The 24,364-nt window shown below is 36.8% G+C and overlaps 2 protein-coding genes across 2 annotated transcripts; both read right to left on the minus strand.

Annotated features, from left to right (window-relative positions):
• Positions 1 to 17,789: 17,789 nt before the first annotated feature.
• Positions 17,790 to 19,802, minus strand: LOC138868326 (putative late blight resistance protein homolog R1C-3). The gene has a single exon (XM_070145872.1). It carries the CDS (start codon positions 19,800 to 19,802, stop codon positions 17,790 to 17,792), a length of 2,013 nt encoding a protein of 670 aa, XP_070001973.1.
• Positions 19,803 to 19,858: 56 nt separating this feature from the next.
• Positions 19,859 to 22,434, minus strand: LOC104245956 (putative late blight resistance protein homolog R1B-12). Its single transcript, XM_070145873.1, has 2 exons — positions 22,222 to 22,434; positions 19,859 to 21,517 (listed from the first exon to the last, which is right to left on the minus strand). Exons 1-2 carry the CDS (start codon positions 22,432 to 22,434, stop codon positions 19,859 to 19,861), a joined length of 1,872 nt encoding a protein of 623 aa, XP_070001974.1.
• Positions 22,435 to 24,364: the final 1,930 nt, after the last annotated feature.

A 24,364-nucleotide genomic window follows, 5' to 3' on the forward strand; every position in this document is an offset into this window, starting at 1 on the left:
AAGTTGAAACTGAGGTAAGACATAATCAACTATCTCATGCTCAATGCAACCATTTACTTTCTGTTGAATTATATGTCAAATTTCCATCCCACATCGGTGGGTTAAGGAGTTGGTGGGAAACTTTTTCCTATAAAAGGAGGCTTAATGTTTAGGATTTAAACACACCTCTCATTTGCCTTCTCATCTGTTTAAGGCATTTGTATCTTCTCTCTTTAATATTATTTCACTTGTATTTTTGGAGTGGAATAAAATATTGGTTGTGTCCGAGGAGTAGGCAAAATTAGCCGAACCTCGTAAATTCTGGTGTTCCATTTATTGTTGATTTATTGTCTTATTTATTATTTGGTGGCTGTCATAATTTTTGGTATAGTAGTTGTGACTTATTCACACTATATACATTTGGCTTCCGCAACAATTAGTATCAGAGCCAAGGTACTGTCTAAGTATGCTCTGTGGTTGCAGCATAGTCTGATCTTCCACATCAGAAAAGATTTATCTTGGTAACTGAGTCAAGGTTTTGTCTGAGTATGCTCTGTAGTTGCAGCTTAGTCTGATCTTCTACATCAGAAAGGAAATAATCTTGATTTGTGTCGTCAGCTATTAAATAATATTTGTGTCAAATATGGGAGACAATAAACAAGAAGAATCTACATCAAGTGTCAACAATACGTCATCATTGGCATCTTCGCTTATGACAAGAATTGTGTCAAATGCGAAATTTGCGGTAGAAATTTTTGACGGGTCCGGACATTTTGGGATGTGGCAAGGCGAGGTTCTAGATGTCCTTTTTCAACAAGGGCTAGATCTGGCCATTGAAGAAAAGAAACCAGATGTTATTGGAGAAGAAGATTGGAGAATTATCAACCGTGTTGCTTGCGGTACCATTCGATCCTACCTTGCTAGAGAGCAGAAATATCCATACACAAAGGAAACTTCTGCAAGTAAATTATGGAAAGCACTGGAGGATAAATTTTTGAAGAAAAACAGTCAAAATAAATTGTACATGAAGAAGAGACTGTTTCACTTCACCTATGTTCCTGGTACCACGATGAATGAACATATCACCAGTTTCAATAAGTTGGTCACAGATTTGCAAAATATGGATACAACTTATGATGATGGTGACTTGGCCTTGATGTTGTTGGCGTCACTTCCTGATGAGTACGAGCACCTTGAAACTACTCTACTCCATGGAAATGACGAAGTTTCTCTCAGAGAAGTTTGTTCAGCTTTGTACAGCTATGAACAAAGAAAGCGAGAAAAACAGAAGGGCGGAGAAGGAGAAGCACTGTTTGTGAGGGGTCGTCCTCAAAATCAAACGAGGACAAAGAAGGGAAGATCCAAGTCAAGATCCAGACCCAGCAAAGATGAATGTGCCTTTTGTCGAGAAAAAGGGCACTGGAAGAAAGACTGTCCGAAGTTGAAGAATAAGGCCAAATATAATAATGGAAAGGCCATTATGGATTCAAATGTAGCTGATTGTGATGATTCAGACTTCTCATTAGTTACAACAGAGTCATCAACATCATCAGACATATGGTTGATGGACTCGGCTTGTAGCTATCATATGTGTCCCAACAGGGACTGGTTCGTGGAATTTCAAGAAGGAGAATATGGAGTCATCCACACAGCGGATAACAGCCCTCTTACCTCATATGGCATTGGTTCAATACGATTAAGGAACCATGATGGAATGATCAGAACATTAACAGATGTTCGATATGTACCGGATTTGAAGAAGAATCTCATCTCTGTGGGAGCCCTAGAATCAAAAGGGTTCAAAATCATTGCAGAAAATGGAGTGATGAGAGTATGCTCCGGTGCACTAGTGGTAATGAAGGCTAATCGGAAGAATAATAATATGTACCGCTATCGTGGCAGTACAGTTATTGGGACAGCGACAGTGACATCCAGTGACGACAAAGAGGCAGAAGCAACCAAGCTATGGCACATGCGCTTGGGACATGCTGGAGGAAAATCCTTGAAAACTCTATCAGATCAAGGATTGTTAAAAGGAGTCAAGGCTTGCAACTTGGAGTTTTGTGAGCATTGTGTTAAAGGGAAACAGACAAGGGTTAAATTTGGTACAGCGATCCATAATACTAAAGGCATTTTGGATTATGTACACTCTGATGTTTGGGGTCCTTCCAAAACACCTTCATTGGGTGGGAAGCACTATTTTGTAACCTTTGTTGATGATTTTTCCCGAAGAGTATGGGTGTATACAATGAAGAGCAAAGATGAAGTGTTGGGAATTTTTCTCAAATGGAAGACGATGGTGGAGAATCAAACAGGCAAGAGGATCAAGTGTATTCGCACAGACAATGGAGGTGAATACAAAAATGATCATTTCAATAAGGTTTGTCAAAATGATGGCATCGTCCGACACTTCACTGTCAGACATACACCACAACAGAATGGAGTGGCAGAACGTATGAACCGGACCTTGCTGGAGAAGGTACGGTGTATGTTGTCCAATGCTGGCTTGGGCAAAGAATTTTGGGCTGAGGCAGTTACATATGCATGCCACCTCATTAATCGCTTACCATCTGATGCTATTGATGGCAAGACACCATTTGAAAAATGGGATGGAAAGCCTGCTGTAGATTATGACTCTTTGCACGTGTTTGGCTCAACTGCATATTATCATGTGACAGAGTCAAAATTGGATCCAAGGGCAAAGAAGGCTATTTTTATGGGAATTACTTCTGGAGTCAAAGGATATCGCTTATGGTGTCCTATGACAAAGAAAGTAATATTCAGCAGGGATGTTACCTTTGATGAATCTGCTATGGTAAATAAGGTAACAGAAGATACCAAACAAAATAAAGGTGCTTCTAAGCAGGTGGAGTTTGAGGGAAAATTTATTTTTCCTACACAAGAAGCAGAGGAGGAAACAAATGAAGATTACCCTCTGGAAGGAGAGCCAGTAGAGGAGATTCCAACTCAGGAACCTCAACAACAACTTGAATCAATAGCAACCAGCAGGCCAAAAAGAACAATAACGAAACCTGTTCGTCTCATAGAGACGGTTGCTTGTGCAACCTCAATTGTAGCTGATGATGTTCCTACCACTTATAAAGACGCTGTCCAAAGTTCAGAAGAAGATAAGTGGAGGATTGCCATGAATGATGAAATACAGTCCCTTCATCAGAATCATACATGGAGATTGGCCAATCTCCCGAAGGGAAAGAAAGCAATTGGGTGCAAATGGGTATTTGCAAAGAAAGAAGGATTTCCTAACCAATTAGATGTTCGCTACAAAGCAAGATTGGTGGCCAAAGGATATGCTCAAAAGGAGGGAATTGATTACAATGAAGTGTTTTCTCCAGTTGTAAAACATTCTTCCATTAGAATTATGTTGGCTTTGGTAGCACAATTGGATTTGGAACTAGTTCAGATGGATGTAAAAACTGCGTTTTTACATGGAAACTTGGAGGAGGAAATCTACATGACTCAGCCAGAAGGATTCAAAGTTGCTGGAAAAGAAAATATGGTGTGCAAACTTGAAAAATCGTTGTACGGATTGAAACAATCTTCTAGACAATGGTACAAGCGATTTGACGAGTTTATGTTGCGGCAAGGGTACAAGAGAAGCAAATACGATCATTGTGTGTATTTGCACAAGCTTAAAGATGGTTCTTTTGTATATCTTCTCCTATATGTTGATGATATGTTGATAGCTTCCAAGAATTCGGAAGAAATTGATAAGTTGAAGATTCAACTGAAGAAGGAGTTCGAGATGAAGGATTTGGGTGAGGCAAAGAAAATTCTTGGCATGGAGATAATTAGAGATAGACGTTCAAAGAAACTCTGTTTATCTCAAAAGGAATATTTGAAGAGAGTACTTCAACGTTTTGGCATAGATGACAAGACTAAGCCAGTTAGTACTCCACTTGCTTCCCATTTTAAGCTAAGTACTACTATGTCGCCAATGGATGAAGCTGAACGAGAGTATATGTCAAAGGTACCATACGCAAATGTTGTTGGTAGCTTGATGTATGCAATGGTTTGCACAAGGCCTGACATTTCACAAGCTGTTGGAGTTATTAGCAGATATATGCACAATCCAGGGAAGGAGCATTGGCAAGCTGTGAAGTGGATTCTACGGTATATTCATAATACTGTAGATGTCGGGTTAGTTTTTGAGCAGGAAGACAATCAGTCTGTAGTTGGATATTGTGACTCAGATTTTGCGGGTGATCTGGACAAACGAAGATCAACTACTGGTTATGTGTTTACTTTTGCAAAGGCACCAGTTAGTTGGAAGTCTACTTTGCAGTCAACAGTTGCTTTGTCTACAACAGAGGCAGAGTACATGGCTATTACAGAGGCTGTGAAGGAGGCAATTTGGCTTCAAGGATTGCTAAAGGAGCTTGGTGTTGAACAAAAAGGTATCACAATTTTTTGTGATAGTCAAAGTGCTATTCAATTAGCGAAGAACCAAGTTTATCATGCAAGGACGAAGCACATTGATGTTCGGTATCATTTTGTACGAGAAATCATAGAAGAAGGTGGAGTCACGGTGAAGAAAATTCATACTACGGAGAATCCTGCTGATATGCTGACAAAGGTGGTGACTGCGGTCAAGTTTCAACATTGTTTGGATTTGATCAACATTGTTGAACACTGAAGATTGAAGATGAAGACACAACCAAAATTTGTTACCGAGAGAAAATTGAAGATGTGGAATTTTGCCAAGGTGGAGATTTGTTGAATTATGTCAAATTTCCATCCCACATCGGTGGGTTAAGGAGTTGGTGGGAAACTTTTTCCTATAAAAGGAAGGCCTAATGTTTAGGATTGAAACACACCTCTCATTTGCCTTCTCATCTGTTTAAGGCATTTGTATCTTCTCTCTTTAGTATTATTTCACTTGTATTTTTGGAGTGGAATAAAATATTGGTTGTGTCCGAGGAGTAGGCAAAATTAGCCGAACCTCGTAAATTCTGGTGTTCCCTTTATTGTTGCTTTATTGTCTTATTTATTATTTGGTGGCTGTCATAATTTTTGGTATAGTAGTTGTGACTTATTCACACTATATACATTTGGCTTCCGCAACAATTGGTATCAGAGCCAAGGTACTGTCTAAGTATGCTCTGTGGTTGCAGCATAGTCTGATCTTCCACATCAGAAAAGATTTATCTTGGTAACTGAGTCAAGGTTCTGTCTGAGTATGCTCTGTAGTTGCAGCTTAGTCTGATCTTCTACATCAGAAAGGAAATAATCTTGATTTGTGTCGTCAGCTATTAAATAATATTTGTGTCAAATATGGGAGACAATAAACAAGAAGAATCTACATCAAGTGTCAACAATACGTCATCATTGGCATCTTCGCTTATGACAAGAATTGTGTCAAATGCGAAATTTGCGGTAGAAATTTTTGACGGGTCCGGACATTTTGGGATGTGGCAAGGCGAGGTTCTAGATGTCCTTTTTCAACAAGGGCTAGATCTGGCCATTGAAGAAAAGAAACCAGATGTTATTGGAGAAGAAGATTGGAGAATTATCAACCGTGTTGCTTGCGGTACCATTCGATCCTACCTTGCTAGAGAGCAGAAATATCCATACACAAAGGAAACTTCTGCAATGGTGGCTTCTAGAATGGGTTGGTGGCTTCAACAATGGTGGGCTTCTAGAATTGGTAGTTGGCAGTAGCTGAAATTATCAATTCTCCCCCTTCAGCTGCATTCCAACACAGCTACTATTTAAAAGTTATTCCAACTATGTCTCTGCACAGCTCTAACTTTTCTTGAGTGACCACCTTTGTTAACATGTCTGCTGGATTCTCTTTCGTATGGATCTTCACTAGTTTCAATAGTTGTTGATCCATCACCTCGCGTATCCAGTGATAGCGAATGTCGATGTGCTTTGTCCGAGAATGATACATTGAGTTTTTGCTTAAATCAATTGCACTTTGACTATCACAATGTATCTTATACTCTGTTTGATTTATCCCTAGTTCTTGGAGAAACCGCTTTAGCCACAACATTTCTTTTCCAGCTTCCGCTACAGCAATATATTCTGCTTCAGTTGTGGATAGTGCAACACACTTCTGCAATCTTGACTGCCATGACACAGCTCCCCCTGCAAAAGTATAAACATATCCTGAGGTTGATTTTCTTCCATCAGGATCTCCGGCCATATCTGAATCTGTATAGCCTTCCAAGACTGGATCAGCTCCCCAAAGCACAGACTTGATTTTGAAGTACCTTTAAGATACCTGAGAATCCACTTAACTGCCTCCCAATGTTTCTTTCCAGGGTTAGAAAGAAAACGACTTACCACACCTACCGCATGTGCGATATGTGTCCTCGTGCAAACCATGGCATACATCAGACTTCCAACTGCTGAAGAATATGGAATTGTAGACATCTCCTCAATCTCTTTCTTGGATGAGGGGCACAAACTCTTGCTCAACTTGAAGTGATTTGCCAAAGGGACACCTACCGGTTTGGCATTACTCATATTGAACCGTTTGATCACCCGTTCAATGTAATTTTCTTGAGATAGCCATAACTTCTTGTTTCTCCTATCTCGAGTTATCTGCAATCCCAAAATATGTTGAGCTGGACCTAAGTCTTTCATTTCAAAGGACTTAGAGAGTTCTTTCTTCAACTGTCTAATTTTTGTTGCATCTTGTCCGACGATCAACATGTCGTCTACATAAAGTAGAAGTACAACAAAATTGCCATCCGAAAATCTCTGAATGTAAACACACTGATCTGCAACTGTCATTTTATATCCTTGACTTACCATAAATGAGTCAAACTTTTTGTACCACTGCCTCGGTGCTTGCTTTAGGCCATATAAACTTTTCGTAAGCTTATAGACGAGGTTTTCTTTTCCTGAAACCTCAAAACCTTCCGGCTGCTCCATATAGATTTCTTCATTTAGATCACCATGAAGAAATGCTGTCTTGACATCCATTTGTTCAAGCTCCAAATTCAAACTGGCTACCAATCCAAGGATGATGCGGATTGAAGTCAATTTTACAACTAGTGAAAATATTTAATCAAAGTCAATTCACTTTTTCTGTAGGAATCCTTTGACTACTAACCGGGCTTTGTGCTTCACCACCTTTCCTCTGCCATCTTTCTTGAGCTTGAATACCCATTTACTCTTCAGTACCTTCTTTCCTTGTGGAAGTTTCACAATCTCATAAGTGTTGTTTTTCTGTAAAGAGTTCATCTCTTCGGTCATTGCTTGCAGCCATTTTTCTTTATCCTTATGAGATATAGCTTCATGGAAACTCTCTGGTTCTCCATCTTCAGAAAGTAGAATATACTCAGTTTCTGGGTATCGAGTTGATGGAATCTGACCTCGTTTAGATCGACGAGGTTGTTGATTATTAGCTTCAGGAGGTGTACCATCATCGTTCCCCTGTGATGGTTCTGTAGTTTCCTGAGGGGTTTGTGCCTCCCCCTGCCAAACATCCTCCTGTTCTGCTTCTGGTACTGCTTCATGCTCCCCCATGCTATTTGTGTCAAACTGCAATGGTAGTGGATCTGGACCAACTTTTTGGGCACTGGAACCTCTTTCATAAGACATTGTGGGCTTTTCAATGTCTTCAATTGTCTGGTTTTCGTGGAATACAACATCCCTACTTCTGATCACCGTCTTCTGTATTGGATCCCATAATCTATACCCAAATTCTTCATCTCCATAGCCTATGAAGATACATGGTATAGTTCTACCATCAAGCTTCTTCCTGAGCTCCTTGGATACATGTGCATGTGCTAAACAACCGAATACCCTTAAGTGAGAATATGAGGGATTCTTACCCGACCATATTTTCTCTGGAACCTCAAAATTCAACGGGACTGATGGTGACCGGTTGATTAGGTAGCAGGCGGCGCGAACAGCTTCTCCCCAGAATGGCTTAGGCAGTTTTGCCATACTGATCATACTTCTAACTCTTTCCATAATTGTCTGGTTCATTCTCTCGGCTACTCCATTGTGTTGTGGGGTGCGTGGGACCGTCTTTTAATGTCGAATCCCTTTTCTCTTGCAATAGGAATCAAACTCCTTGGAAGTATACTCGCATCCATTATCTGAGCGAAGGCATTTTAATTTCTTTCCCGTTTCACGCTCTACCATGGCATGAAATATCTTGAAATAATCAAAAGCCTGGTCCTTTGTCTTTAAGAAGTACACCCACACCTTTCGAGAAACATCATCAATGAAAGTCAAAAAATACCTATTGCCGCCAAGTGATTTCTCCTCCATGGGACCACAAATATCAGAGTATACCAGACTGAGTAACTCTGATTTTCTGGTTGAAGAAAATGTAAAAGAGACTCTATGTTGCTTTCTGAATAAGCAATGATTACAAGGGGCCAAAACAGCATTCTTGTCCATTCTGATAAGCTGCTTTTTCGTTAGAATTGATATCCCCTTTTCACTCATGTGACCGAGTCTCTGGTGCCACAGGTTTTGAGATGCCTCTTTTTCCATAACATTGAGGTTGTCTGAACATACCTTCACATGAGTTTTATATAAGTTGCCACAAATATGTCCTCGAGCGAGAATCATAACCCCTTTCAGCAATTTCCATGTGCCTTTTCCGAAATAACTTTCATAGCCCTGTTTGTCAAGAGCTATACTTGATATTAGGTTTAGACAAAGATCTAACATGTCGGACATCCTTCAATATCATTGTACTCCCGATATTTGTTTGTATTTTGATATCACCAATTCCAACTATCTCACAGGAAGAAGTGTTCCCCATCTTCACTACTCCAAAGTCTCCTACTTTGTATGTTGTGAAGAAATCTTTTCGGGATGTGGCGTGGTATGATGCTGCAGTATCTACCACCCATTCGTTTTCTTCTTGACTTGAGACGTGAAGGCATGTCTCTTATTGGATGGAACAAATGGCTACCTCTCCGTGGGTAGTGACTAATGCATCTCCATCCTTCTGCTTCAACTGCTCCTTCTCCTTATGCAATTTTCTGCAGTTCTTCTTTAAATGGCCCTTTATTCCACAGTGGTAGCACGCATATGATGACTTCCTACCATCCGTGGATTTTCCCCTACTCTTGCTTCTGCCTCTCCTCTTATCTTGACTTCTTTCTTGTTGTCTCCCTCTTTCTGTAATAAGGGCATGCGACTCACCATGATCGATGTCCTTTCTTCTGGCTTCTTCATTAAATAAGGCATCTTTAACCATAGACATGGTCAGATTTCCACTAGGAGCTGAATTACTGAGAGAGACTACCAGCGTCTCCCAACTATCAGGAAGAGAACTAAGAAGTAGTAGGGCTTGCATCTCATCCCCTAGCGGCATGTCAACAGACGATAATTGATTTATCAAGCTCTGAAACTCACTGGTATGCTCGGCAACTGAAGTTCCGTGCTTTAACTTCAAATTTACCAAACGCCTCATCAACAAGGCTTTGTTCCTAGCGGTCTTGGCTTGATACATCCCTTCTAACTTCACCCAGAGGGCATACGCATCTGTCTCTTGTGCAACATGATGAAAAACGCTATCGTCAATCCATTGTCGAATTTGACCGATAGTTTTTCTGTTTAATTTCTTCCACTCTGCTTCTTTGGTGGAATCGAGGTTCTTACCCTTTGCTTCTATGGGATCAAATCTTTACAACTGAGGAGATCTTCCATCCGAGGTCTCCACAATGTGTAATTTGTGGCAGTAAGCTTTATCATAGCTCCAGATGATGATGACTCTTCCATTATATTTTTAAAATGGCTTGGTCAAAATTTTGGAGCAGAATCTTACCAAACGGACCTCACCAACGCGTCCGGAATGGTGAAAATTGGTAGGATTGACTCTTCTTGGGTCAAAATAGGGCCTCCAGAAATTTTTTAAAATTTACACCAAACTTTGGGGGGTTAAATCGAAAATATACTGAACTTGTGGGGCAGATTATAATTTCAGTAACTTAAGGGGTTATCAGAAATTTATGATGACTGGGCGCTGACTAGATGATGACGTGGCGCTGACTGGGCAATTACTATTCATCATCTTCTTCCTTGGACAGAAGAAAAAAAATAGTAAAATTTAAATTGCCATAACTTCTTCGTTTTAGCTTTGTTTTGCCTCCGGAAAATTGCGTTGAATTCGTATCGACGCAAGGAATCAAATGAAATGATCAAAACACACCGAAGATTACGTTTTCGAAAAACGTAAATCGGGGTTGAAATTTTCAGTGTTCCGATATTTCTTGATGAACACAGAATCGAAGGCTTTGATACCACTTGTTGTGATTCTCGGATCAATATGAAGATTATTTGGGAGGAAAAACAACTCTATTTTACAAGAATAGATTACAGAGAATTTACACCAAGAATTTCTCTCTACAAAAAAATATCACCAAACTCTCTTTTTGTTCTCACAATCTCTTCCTGGATTGTATTTTAATCTCTTTGGATTGTATTTTCTGTGTAAAATATAAGGCTCTATTTATAGCCTTAAAGAAGGTGGTTGGTGGTTGAATTCTTCATTCAACAATGGAGGCTTCAACAATGGTGACTTCTAGAATGAGTTGGTGGCTTCAACAATGGTGGGCTTCTAGAATTAGTAGTTGGCAGCAGCTAAAATTATCACATATATGTCAACTCCAATTTCAGCTTTTCAATTCGATCCATGTCAACATCAATTTGATCTTCTTCATTCCTTAACCTTTCTATGAAATCCAGAAGATTGAAAATGTCCTTGCGAATTACATAAGATGAGACCTGCCAAAATACCAAAAATCTTATTTATCTAGTGCCAATATGTCTAGATTTGGCACTAGAAATGTAAGGCGAAGAATAACAACAATAACAATAATAATGCATCAATCCCAAGAAAGTTGGGATAAGGGTGATAAATCATCACTTACCATATCGCTCACTTTAAGGAATACTCAGTTCCATATTACACAATAAAAATAAAATATACAAAAAGTTCTTTATATTTTCCACTGATATAAAAAACTCTCACAAGACCAAAAATCTCGTAAAATAAGACCTAAATTAAACATATTAACATGACTAAAGCTTAATCCCCGTAATTGGTGTCGTGACATATAACAATCGTTTCCTTTCATTGTTTCATATTTTTTGCTAGGTCTGCATGGCTTCCAAGAGATTGTAAGTCCGAGATAAATTCTTTTCATGCGGCTTTAGGTTTATCTCATTTTTTTAAATATCTTTATTCACCATGATTTCACACCTAATGACCAGTGCATCTGGAATCAATGTAGGACAAAAAAAATCATGAAGCGGTCTTCTCTCATTTTATCCTCAATGTATGCTACTTATACCTTCTGTCAGATGTGGTCATTTTTCATTGTCGGTCTTATAACTGATCTATATGACTTGCCTTTCATTGTAGGTTTCCTTCTATCAATAGCGTTTTTTTTTCTTTCCATTTTAATAATTTTAGTTCTTGATATATGAATTGTTTGCATTTACTCATCGTAACCCTGTCTAATCTCACCTAAACTTCACTCTTCTTATACTAACTAAACTGCAGTGCTTAAAATCATTCTTACTTCTACAATATTATAAAACTCTTAGTATCTAAATTGCTTCTTCACAGTTCAAACTTTTGATTAACACCTCGCCAATTTCATCAATTAGCACATATCGCAACAAATAGCATATATTACACCTTCTTTTAGTGTGAATGACTTTAACGATATTTTAGTTATTTTAGAAACAAAAAAATTAACACATCAACTACTTATTATTAGTTTTATACGTAATTGTTTATTTATAAAAATAATTATAATATGTAACCCTTATCAACTACTTTACTATCAGTCCTTAAATTACCCGTGTTTTAGGAAAGTCATATTACTGTTTAGAATGTAAATTAATTATCATCAGAAATATTTTCAAAACAGTACTAATTTCGACTTACAAGGATTTTTAAAAATTATGTTTGATGGTAGTATGCTTATTTATTAAGTACGACCTATGAGTAAGAACAGTTGCTTATACATTTATCAACATGATGTTAATTTTCTAAAATATGTTACTTACTCTGGATGCTCATCCAACAACTGCCATTATACTTTAGCAAATAAATATTCTACCAAAAATGATGTCATGATCAGATTAAGAACTTTTGAACAACAATATTTCATAAAAAATTTGATTTTTTTATTATCATTTGAAAATTTATTTAATAAATCATATAAGTCAATATTAATTTTCATACGTATAAATATTATATGACATACCGATAAGTTGTTTCCTTCCACTTTCGTTCTTTCTCCTTCATTTTCCTTTCCCCTATCCATGTATGCAGTCTTCACTAGTCAAGCCAAAGTAGCTTTTCCTTGCCTTCCTTTCAAGTTCTCTAAAAAACACATAAACCTTTATCAAGAGAAAGCAGTAGAAAAATGAAAATTAAGAAGCATAAAGCATATATTATGAAACAATTTACTATGGGATGTACAGAGTAGATAGGCTACAAAACAATAGAAATACCAATACTGTACTTCAATCTTTGACTCTGTTGGAAAATTGCATTGGGTCGGATCCACCCTTAAGGGGTGCTAATTAGCCCGTTAACCTATTAGCTAGTCATCCTCCTAAAACTCTAGTACTAGCCTATATAAACACCAGTACGTAGTGGCGGAACCAGGATTTTCACCAAGGGGAGTCAAAATAAAAGGAAATAAACTCACCAAGAAGTCAAAAGGTGTCACTATATTGTATATATATACATATTTTAAAAAATAATTACCGAGCTATACAGTATAATTTTTCGGCGAACGGATGTCGGTTGACACCCCTTTGGTGCATGTGGCTCCGCCACTGCCAGTACGAGTGTTGAAAAGGAAGGCTTTTCTCTAGACTAGATACTGCTAGGGTTAGTTCTTTGCATCCAAACTTAAGAATAATTAAGCTGTGGAAAAAGGGAGTCCGTCATCCAAAGGACAGCCCGATGCACTAAGCTTTCGTTATGTGCGGGGTCTAGGGAAGAGCCAGACCACAAAGGTCTATTGTAGGTTTACGCTGCATTTCTGCAAGAGACTGTTTCCACGACTCAAACATGTGACCTCTAGAGTCTGTCATCCAAACCTAGAAATTATTTGGCAGTGGAAACAGGGAGGTTGTCCGCTACGTGAGGATTTCCAACGACCAGTAATTCGAGTCGTGGTTACTACAGACGTTCCGCTTCCGCGAGGAGACTCGTTAAATATTACAGAGTCATAATAAAAATCATCCTAAATTTCCAATAGAAGACACAAAGAGCACCAAAAGAAGGAAATTAAATAAGAGACATTCAACATAAGTATACCTTTTGACCTCTTAAAGTTCAACAAAACCAAGATTAAAGGTGTTAGAAAGAAACTCTTGTTTGAGAAATAGGTGAAGAGTGTTGAAGAAATTAATTAAGCTCTAGGATTCAGAAAGATATGTGAGAGATGTTGAAGTAATTAATAGCCTGTTTGACCAAGCTTCTCAGGAGGAAAAAAGTGTTTTTTTTTCCAAAATCACTTTTTTTTCCTAATTTGAGGTGTTTGGCCAAGCTTATTTGGGAAAAAAAAAGTGCTTTTGAGAAGAAGCAGAAGCAGTTTCAGAGAAGCAGAAAAAAGTAGTTTCTTTCCAAAAGCAGAAGCAGTTTTGGCTTTTCTTCTTACCTAAAATACCCTTAACAAAATATAGTATATACCAAAATAACCCTTAAACCTAATACTTAGGATATTAATTTATAAATATTTCTTCTTATTTTTAGGAAAACTTTCTAATATATAGTGACTTTAGGGGTGAATGCTTTTATATTTGTTGAAGGAATTTTAATATATTTAACTTATATTAAAAGAATTAAGTACTTTTTAATTTTATTTTCATATTTTACTTAAATAAAATGAATTTTTTTAATTATTGCATGTAATAACAAAATTTTGATATTATTTATTTACTTATAATATTAATTATTAAGTAAATCTATTCATGTCCTTATTCGTAATTTGACACTTAAAAGCACTTTCTAAAAAACTTGGCCAAACACAAATTATTTCTCAAAAGTGCTTTTCAGACTGATTAGCCAAACACAAATTGCTTCTCTCCAAAAGTACTTTTTTCAAAAGCACTTTTGAAAAAAACACTTCTCAAAATAAGCTGATTTCTCCGGCTTGGCCAAAGGCTATAAATTAGCTAAAGACAACTTGTAAGGTCACAAATAGAACGAAGAATCAAATAAAGATTGAGAATTGTAGGCCACTAATTCATTGACTTCGGAATTAAACCCTTTTTCTAATACTGATTGTCATCTTAGTCTTTGTAATCAAATATGAAAATTATGTACACGTTCCTTGTTTTGAGAGCTGGCTTATAATATTATATACTCAAGATGGAATGAGATTAACAATTCCAAGATTAAAATACGATTCACTGACTTCTTAAGTTTTTTTAATGCCCATTATCATCTTAGTCTTTGTGATCAACTGTGAAAATTATATACACGTCCTTTGTTTTGAGATCTGGCCTATAATTTTATATACTCCACCTGTCTCGTTTTGATTTTTATAATAATTGTTAGAAAATCATTGATGGTCGCGTTAATGATGTTTGAACAAATATAATAATTAAGTGTACAAAATGTTAATGTTAGGTGTGTTTGTGCTGATGCAACTTCAGTAAATTGCAAGTTTAATTTGATGTCTGAATCAGGAAAGGAGCTAGCCTTGGAAATACGGGTCCGGCTTGTCCTTACTCAGATAGTCACTGAACTATCTGAAACTATAGAGTAAAATCACTTTTTTTATTTGTAACAAGAAATTAGTCACTCAACTATCCCTATTGCATTCTCATGATCATTCAGCCAGATTTACAGATTTTTTTTTCGGTGGAAAAAGCTGACTTGGCAGTTCATATGAACTTTTTATATTTCTGGACTATATAAAATAACTAACACTCAAGCAAAACATAAAAAACCCGGCCATACACCTCAATCCGAGGATCAATTGATTTTGTGACTCTTTACAAACTTATTTTTAGTTTTATGATCCTACCCTTTTTTTTTATACATGAGAGATTTACTTTTACATGTAAGAGATATGTCTTTTACACATAAGACATCTAAAAAGGTTATTTTCTTAAATTATAAATTATAAACAGGGGAGGATCTACGTTCGGCGAAGCGGTGTCATGTACATATAATTAAAATACAGAAACACAAATAGGTTAAATAGAGTAAATGTGACACTACTTGACATGTACATATAAAGTAAATGTGAATGTGACACTACGTGACACATCAACGTGTAGCACATTTGGTGAAGCGCTGTAAATGTGACACTACTTAGACACATCAGATGTGTACATATAAAAGTTTACTAAACATGTACATGTAATTAAAATACAGAAACACAAATAGGTTAAATAGAGTAAATGTGACACTACTTGACACAACAAACGTGTAGCACATTTGGTGAAGCCCTATAAATGTACAGGGGATGTCATGGGTTCGAAACTGGCCAGTCCCATTTTTTGTTTTAATTTCTTTATTGCATCATCTGCTAAATAAAAATTGTGTTTGGTGGAGTTTGAACGTATTCCAAGTTTTTTTAATCTTCTTTTTCTCCTTTCATCTTCTCTCTCGGCATGAAATTGATTAAGAACGATTTGTGGAATCAAATAAATGATAAATTTTTGTGTGATTTTTGGTTGTATATATATAAAAAAGTATTTAATATTATTCCTAATGAGGTTATTTTGATACATTTCTAAAATGAAAATTCATTGATAAGAGTTGTAGTAATATACCTGAGTAGTGGTTTATTATTAAAAGAATTTGAACGTATTTTTTAAATATAATATTGTTAAAATGAATTGTTAGTCGTTCACTATTTAAGGTTGTGACACCACTTATAAAAAATCATATGTAAGCCACTGATTATAACAGAGCATGATGTACAAATAACACTCAATCCGACCTGACCTATTTATAAAACTAAAAATCCACCCAAAAGTCTTACGAAAACGTTGTCCATTTTGTTATTAATATTACGCTACCATTATATGCACATCTATCCAAGTTAGGCTAGTGAATTTGTCGAACTCAATGGCTAGAAATGACTAATAAAAGCTAATTACCAGAGTGCTTGTTATTAGTATTTGAAAGAAGCATCTGCTAATAGATGATGCGATTGGAATCTTGCTACTTTCATGCTTTGCTGTAACTGAAGATTACAGCTGCAACATAAGAGTCACAAGCTTAATTTAGAAAAATCTAAGTACATCAGAAGTTCTCAACAGGAAAGTAATATGGGTGAAATTAAAACATAGCCAGATTTATAACTGGTAATTGAAAAATAGCCATAGTTTCAAAAATGGACGACATTTAGTCACTTTTCATGTAAAGAAAAAATCTAAACAAACACACTGTTAAAAATCCGGAAATAATCCAGCATAATATGCAGGAGCTCGAATTTTTTTACATATATGAGCTTCCAGCATAATATGATGGAATTTTATTATGTGCCGGAATTCTACCATAATATGCTATGAAGTTTATATGCACGAGTTCCATAATCCCGCATATTATGCTGGAACTTTCCGTGTCCTGAAGTTCCAACATAATATGCTGGAAGGTTAGACGCCGGAGCTCCATAATTCCGCATATTATGCTAGCCGTGTTTCAGCAAAATAGCTGCTATTTTTCCATGTCTTCGCAAACGCTGGCTATTTTTCGATTATCATCCGAAAAATGGCTAGCCCGTGCTAGTTTGACGACGAAGTAATTTGGCTGTTTAGTCAGTAATTGCTTCTGGTTTGTGACACTTGCAAATCTTACTTCACATGCTAGTAATGTGAGGATAAGGTGTATAAGTTTCCAAAATAATAACTAAATAGCTTAGTCCATAATTTTTCCAGAGCTCTTAACGACACTGAAACAGGTCCACTTTACATCATTTAAGAAAACAGAATTGTGATTCAAAAGGGAAGTTTGGCATCACTGTAGTGCCAATCAAGGTGTAATCTTGAATGTTGAAAAGTATGTATAACAGTGAGATCAGGTTTTTGAAAAATTCACTTCATTGATTTATTCAAACCACCTCTATTTTTTTACGATAGTATCTATCGGTACTTTCACACTAAGGAGGAATAACTCTATTTCTTTCCATTCATTCTCCGTGGCCCTTTTCCCCCCAATTCTCATTCTAACTACCAATGAATTCTCCATAATAATTCGTAAATATTACTACGGGAATTGCATTGTACGCTCTAGTATAGTCCTAAGAAGACATGATCCCAGGCTCATACTTGACATGTACTCTCTTCTCCAGGTCCATCACGAGGAAAAGCATTTAATCGATTGAAAAGAGGATCAAAAAATAAAGATAGACCAATTATTCCTACATGTTCCATTAGTAACATTCCCTTGAGACTTTTCCTCTGTGGAAGAGGGGTGTACCATGAGAGAAATAGGGACGTCAACCTCTTTCAAATATACGAGGTTTCTTGAAATGTATAAATATTTGAAGGAGCAACTTTCATCCCATCGAACATTTAGTCAAAGAATTTGAATTTCAAACTCCAAAAAGCATCAAACGGTTCAAAACTACATGGGAAGAAGCTAACTTTGAGATTCTCTGAATTCTGAAGTGACAATAAGAGTCACTAATAGAAGAATCACATGCAGAGCTATATATGTTACCTTTAAGAAGGAAATAGAACAAATTTGGGACATATAATATACTTGTTTTTAGGATAATTTTGCTGTCCCTTAGCAACTTTACTCACCAAAAAGAAAAAGAGAAGAAATTAAACAGAAATCCCAGTAAGTAACACTTGACAATCAGTTTTGTGCAGATAAGGACCTAAAAGGACTCCTTCAACTCAAGCTTGTCTGCTCCTGTCATTTCTGAAATATAATCCTTAATCCTTAAGGCTGAATCTTCAAGTTGAGGGTTGCTTTCCAGTGTGATAGACTTCAATGAAGTAATATCCCCAACACTCTCTGGGATCTCCTTAAGCTCAGTACAATATCGTAATTGTAATTCCTCGAGCACGGGAAACGTTTCCTCTCCAACATGCCATTCAGAAAAAGACACCCATGCCAACTTTAGTGACTTGAGACTCTGGAAGGTGACTTCTTCCGCGTTCCATTCTTTCCCCTGGATGGTTAAGCTGTGTAGACATAGTTCTTGAAGGTTGGGTAATCTCGCAATTCTTGATAGTGAATCGGATGTCAGATCAAACCCTCTCAGCTCCAATTTTTTCAAGCTCGAAGGGAAGTGAAAATCCCACTGATTTGTATGTGCATTGTGCAAAGAGTAGCCAAAATATGCAGAAACTTCTTCAAGTTCATTAAGGACATCCAATCTTGGAAAACAAATCTGCTCTTCTATTGCATCTGATCTGAAATTCCTTGGTATGCTAATGCTGAATTTAAGGCTTCGAAGATTGGGAAACCTTTTGAATATCTCCTTTCTGTCTCCCAAACAGAAAATGGTGGGATTATGTAATATTCTCAAATTCTCTAACTTCGACTCCTCTTCTAACACTGTTGGTTTGTCAATAGTCGGTTCAAAGAGAAAAAAACTATCCATGCTCACATGTCGTAGCTTTGGAAGACTCCAAATACTAGGTGATATTACCATTGTTGATCGACCATTATCCACCACCAGAGTTTCCAGATTAAAGAGGTTTGCAAATGATGGAGGGAAAGTTCTTGCCTCTGTTCGAATGTTTAAGCACCTCAAATGAACAAGCATGCCTATTTCATTCAGCAAAGAATGTGTCAAAGTTATGCGGAGCAGCTCCAACCTTTTAAGAAGCCTCAAATGTCTTAGGTGACAGTTTTCGGAAAGATTGTTGGGCTTCCCATATTCATCCATGTCTACCTTCAAAGAGAGGAGGTGTTTAACATAAGGATTTTTCCTTTCTGTGCTGAACAGGACAAATTTTGTTTCTGAATGATCATAATGAATGGTCATTCCCCGTGGCATCAGATCTGAAGAAGAGGATGGATCACTTGAACTTACAAAGCCAAACAACTTTTCCTTTTCAGCTTTTCTCGAACAAAAATCATGCACAAGATCATGAATTTTGATACTCAGGTCCCTGATCCCTCTCTCATTGAAAAGTATTACCAAGCTACTAGAAATTAACTCATCCATATAAGACTCCTGTACTTCTTCCACACACTTCATGTCATTTTGTTCCACAAACCCTTCGGCACTCCATAAGTCTTTCAATTGAGAGATTTGAATATCTTCGTCCTTTGGGTAACTTGCGAGGTAGAGCAAGCATGGCTTTAGGTGATCCGATAAATGGTCATAACTTAACTCTATAACCTCCATCACCTCCCCTTCATTCTTAAAAGATTTCAAATTATTTAAAACTTCCAGCCACAAATCCTCTTTCCTCTCCATCTTCGCAATGACTCCACCAATCAGATCAAGTGCCAAAGGAAGACCTTCACACTTTAGGGCTATTTCTTCTCCAACATCCTTTAGTTCATTAGGGCAGCTTTCTTCTCCGAATATCTTTTTCTCTAATAACTCCCAACTTTCTTCTTGTCTTAGCAATCGAAGGTTAAGAGGATCACTGTGATGTTTTCCATGCAAAGCCACTTTCTTTTCTCGACTTGTTAAAATAATTCTACTTCCTTTATGAAAATCCTGAAAAGGCATTGTTAGCTCGTCCCATGCTTTAGTATCCCACAAGTCATCCAAAACAATAAGGTACCTCCTACTGTGCAGCTTTTTCCGAAGCTCATCATAAACATCAAAATTCTCAGTAAATTCCGCATCCAAACCAGTGAGTTGATTATAAATTTTATGCAATACCTTTTGGCTGAATTTTATGCAATACCTTTTGGCTGTCATACTCTTGGTCGACTGTGCACCATGCACGAATATCGAAATGACTAGTAACTGACGTATCATTGAATACTCAGGTGCGCAAGATTAGTTTTACCTGCACCAGGCATGCCAATGATCGAAATAACATCTAGCTCTGCTAGTCGATTGACAAGCTGTGAAATTATCAGGTTTTTCTCCTCTTCAAAGCCTACAATTATTTGCCCAACTTGCTTTTTTGATGACTTTCTTTCAACTGGTTTGTTGGGAGAGTTTACAGCAATAAGACTCATGTTTTCCTGTACCTCTATCTTGATAAGTTTGATCTTTTCTACGGTATCAGGTAGCAAGAAAATAAGCTGCAAGAGACCATGATTTCTGACAAGAATTGAATTGATGACATGTTCTGCCTCATATGCCACATCTAAAACACGAGTCCAAAGATCCCTATTCAATTCTTGCTCAACATTCCCAAAGAACGATCTTATGAACTGTAGGTATTCTTTCACCAACCCAATTTCTTCCTTTATCAAAGCAACTGCATGAGCATTGGAATTGAGCAAACCATCTAAGTTTATGAGTAGAAGATTCATGAAGAGTGATCCATCAATCTTGGGGAAGCAAAGTTGATATGAGTCTTCAGGAGCTTTCAAGAAAACATGTTTGAGATCTTTCTTCAGGAATTCAATATTTCCCAACAAATCTAGACTTGCACAACTTGTTTCATTCGTATTCTCTTCATTCCTTGAGTTCTCTTCTGAGTTGCGAACAAGAATGGATACCTCCCTGGTAAGAGCTATAACACGTGACAAGAATACAAACAGTTTGTCGTGATGGATAATATCTTTGGGCTCATCTGTAAGAATAATCAATAGAAACTCTATCATGACATGAATGTTTTGAGCTGAAGAGCTAAGAGTAATAACATTAACCCTATGCTCTTGTAGATGAATAAGATATTCTCTAAGAATGTCGGGAGATGCTTCTAAGAGCTGCTTATTGAAGTGTCCAACTTCTGCTGATTTTGAAGCTTTCAGATCTGTACAACATATGTGCATAACCTCCAGTTGAACAGGAACAATCTCCAGAAGCAGATGAGCTAGCTTTACTTGAGGGACATCAGCTATCATATCAAATTGATAAGCCAAAAAGGCAAAACAGAAGTGTTTTACTCTCTCAGCCATAAGTTGAAACTGAGGTAAGACATATTCAATTGTCTCATACTCAATGTAACCATTTACTTTTAGCCGATGGAAATCTCTTAAATTACCACATACATTCTGAAGAACCTCATATTCAGTCTTTAATGGCCAAATGAACTCAGAAAGCAACTTGGATTGATCATGGAGATACACGCGGAGGGCGTCCAAAAGTTCAACCAACTGATCCTCAGTCATAGTGGCACTTGGTTCAGAATTATGATATGAGCTCAGACAACTTTCCAATTTTTTCAGGAGGAAAGGAGCGACATCATCCGTCAACTTATGCCACATGTCATCTCCACTCTGATGAAAAAGTGACTGAACCAGATCATGAAGCTCATATAATACGCAAGATATTTCGGAATCAAAACCACTGGGAATGAAATAAAAAAGCTGAAAAAATGACGACATAAACTTCAGCCACATTGTCACATTTTCAATTTCATCTGTGTCAAGAGCAATTTGATCTCGTCCATTCTTTAGCCTCTCTATGAAATCCAGAAGATTGTCAATGTCCTTGCGAAATACAGCAGATGAAATCTGCCAAAAGACCAAATGTGTATCAAATTTTCAATGCCACATATTCACCATGATAAATTTTATTCTAAATTAACAGGCAACTAACATAAGTGCAGAGGGCCTGCTTCAAAATAGCCTACTGGATAAGCTAAATGTTTGTCTTGTAGTTATAGCTTATATCACAAAGCAAACATGTTAAAGAAATATGGTTTACTTTGTAATCTCTCCATTCCAATTTATATGAACCAATTTGAATGGGCACGGAGTTTAAAAAAGAAGTGAAGACTTTAAAAATTTGTGGACCTAAACAAGCCATAATATTTGTGTGGCTATAATTCTTTTGAAACGTGTGGTGCTAAACATGCCAGACTATTTGTGTGGCTATAAAAGATTCTCATTGTGGGTACAATTGAAATTTTAAGTTAAATTATTAGCATGAGATCTTAGTTTCCCTAAGTCAATAATCTTTCTCGATATCATCAATTCAACTAGTTCCTTAGTTTGTTTTTCCACTGAAACCCTTCCATAGAAATTCAAGCAAGAGTTGTTTCCTCAAAAAGGAAGAGATCATTTGTCGTTCGAGAAGAGTGAAGGGGAATGGTAAACAAGTGAATCTATATATATATATAATTGAGGGCCTAAGCCCGGTGACGTGGAGCTCCCATTCAGCAGGAAATCCCGCTTCCTGCCTCTACACTTACTTAGCATTTTAAAAGTGATATTACCTCCGCGCGAATAACAAAAAAACCCTCAAAATACACAAACCTCTTCAGATGCACAGCCGCGTCTTCACACCGATTCTTTACTCTCTGTTTTCTTCCAGTTTCTCTGTACTCCTCCATCCCTTTCACTTTCTCGTACTCCTCCGTCTCTTTCGCTTTCTCTATACTCCTCCATCTCTTTAAGGCCTCTCTCTTCCTTCTTATTTTTACACTCATGACCTGTTTGAAAAAATCCTATACATGGCACCCGGAATCAACAATGTCGGTATGTAATTCTCTCAAACTTAATCTTTACCAATTCTAATCTAATCAACTGATATATTTGCCTACTCTAATTCTATTGAAACATGAAAGAGCATAATTGACGTCAAATATATTAGTAATTGATAAATGATATCATTCACGTTGATCGAACGGTTGCCTTCTCTCTCTCGAACTGATAGAAAAATTCATAACTACTGTTTCTGCACATTTGGTAACTACTGCTCTAAACATTCTTAAATACTATTACCATTATTATTGGCCTAATGAATACCTAACGAAGGATTATGGAAGAAACAAATGTGTATATTAAGCGGTTATGTGGTGTAATTTCAGGTTTAAATTGCAAAAAAAAGCTTTTATCTTTGTGTGCTTTATGAGAATAAAATGGAACCTTGAAACTTGGGTTCGTGCTTCTGTATGCTACCAGTTAATTATTTGTTCTCTATATTGTGTGTGAATTGAGTATTTTCTTTTATGCGAAGTGCCAATGTGCTGAGTGCTCTCTTTTCTTCTCACTGCAATTTTTTTTTTTTGTAATTCTTTTTTCATCAGTTTCATTTATTTTTTATTTTTCCGTGTGTTCGCGCAATTGTACTGTAATCTTATTTGCCTACTCTATTCCAAAAAATTTCAACGACATAATTTTAATATCATAAGTAACTGATATATTTATATTTGCCTGCTCTAATTCTATTGGGGGAAAAAATGATGTTTCTTGCCCCTTGAATCAGCAACTACTGTTGTCGACTCAACATTTCAACTGTTGCATTTAATTAGGAAGTATGAAAGTAGCTTCAGTTTTGTTGTTGTACCGCAAATATAAGAATAACATACAGCTAAAAATAAATCTATGCTTTAAGCCTCTGCAAGGTGAAGATACTGATATACTTGGCTAATCTAATTTTATAGGTGTGGGGACACTATGATTGCGAAGACAAAACGCTGTTACGAGATTGAGGTACACTCCAGATAACCTTCGCCACTGCGATTTATGCACAATTCGTAACTATTGTTTCTGCACAATTTGTAACTACTGCTCTAAATATTCTTAAATACTATTACCATTATTATTTGCCTAATGAATAACGTACGAAGTTATTTTATCTGAAGGACTGCTATTATCTTTTTGGTAACGAAGTTCGACAACATCTCTCAATGAAGGTTATAGTTTACTCATATAGTTTTTCCATCTTCTCTACACTTTTGTGTGCTGTTTGAAGTGACATAGGTATTTAACATTGCTACAATATTGTAATGATCAGGAAAAAAAATACTACGACACAATTATGATGGCCATGAACTGAATTTTACCAATTTTATTGTATTATTGCCTTCTCGCCGTTATCCAAGTCCTCTTCTCCCCTTCCAAAAGACACCCTTACCTGGAGCAAGTCAGTTTTATTATAATCTGTAATGTATATAGAAAGAGGGACATACACTCGGTTACATGACATTCCCACTTAGTAGGAAATGTATTTTCTCCCCCTCTATAGTTTTTCGCCTTTTTACCTTGATATTTCACTGCCGATCAACATATCTTTCCACATAATACTAACAAACTGATTCAGATACCCAGCCATCTCTTCCCACACCGATTCTTTACTCCCTATTTTCATTCACATACAGATCAGTTTATTCCCATAATGATTCTTTACTCTTTTTCCATATCCTTCCAAATATTTCATACTCTTTCATTCTCTTTTTACACTATTTCTCTCTACTTTTGCCGAATTTTTCTATACTCCACCCTCTCTACCTTCTTTTTCCTGTTCGTTTTCCCCCAAAGTTTAAATTTTGTTCACTCCCTGCTAATCTCTATATTCTTTCATACATTTGTATGCTATCGTGTATCACATTATAGATAACTAATCCCAGTCTTTAA

Source organism: Nicotiana sylvestris, chromosome 5, assembly GCF_000393655.2.
Source record: "Nicotiana sylvestris chromosome 5, ASM39365v2, whole genome shotgun sequence".
Lineage (NCBI taxonomy): Eukaryota > Viridiplantae > Streptophyta > Magnoliopsida > Solanales > Solanaceae > Nicotiana > Nicotiana sylvestris.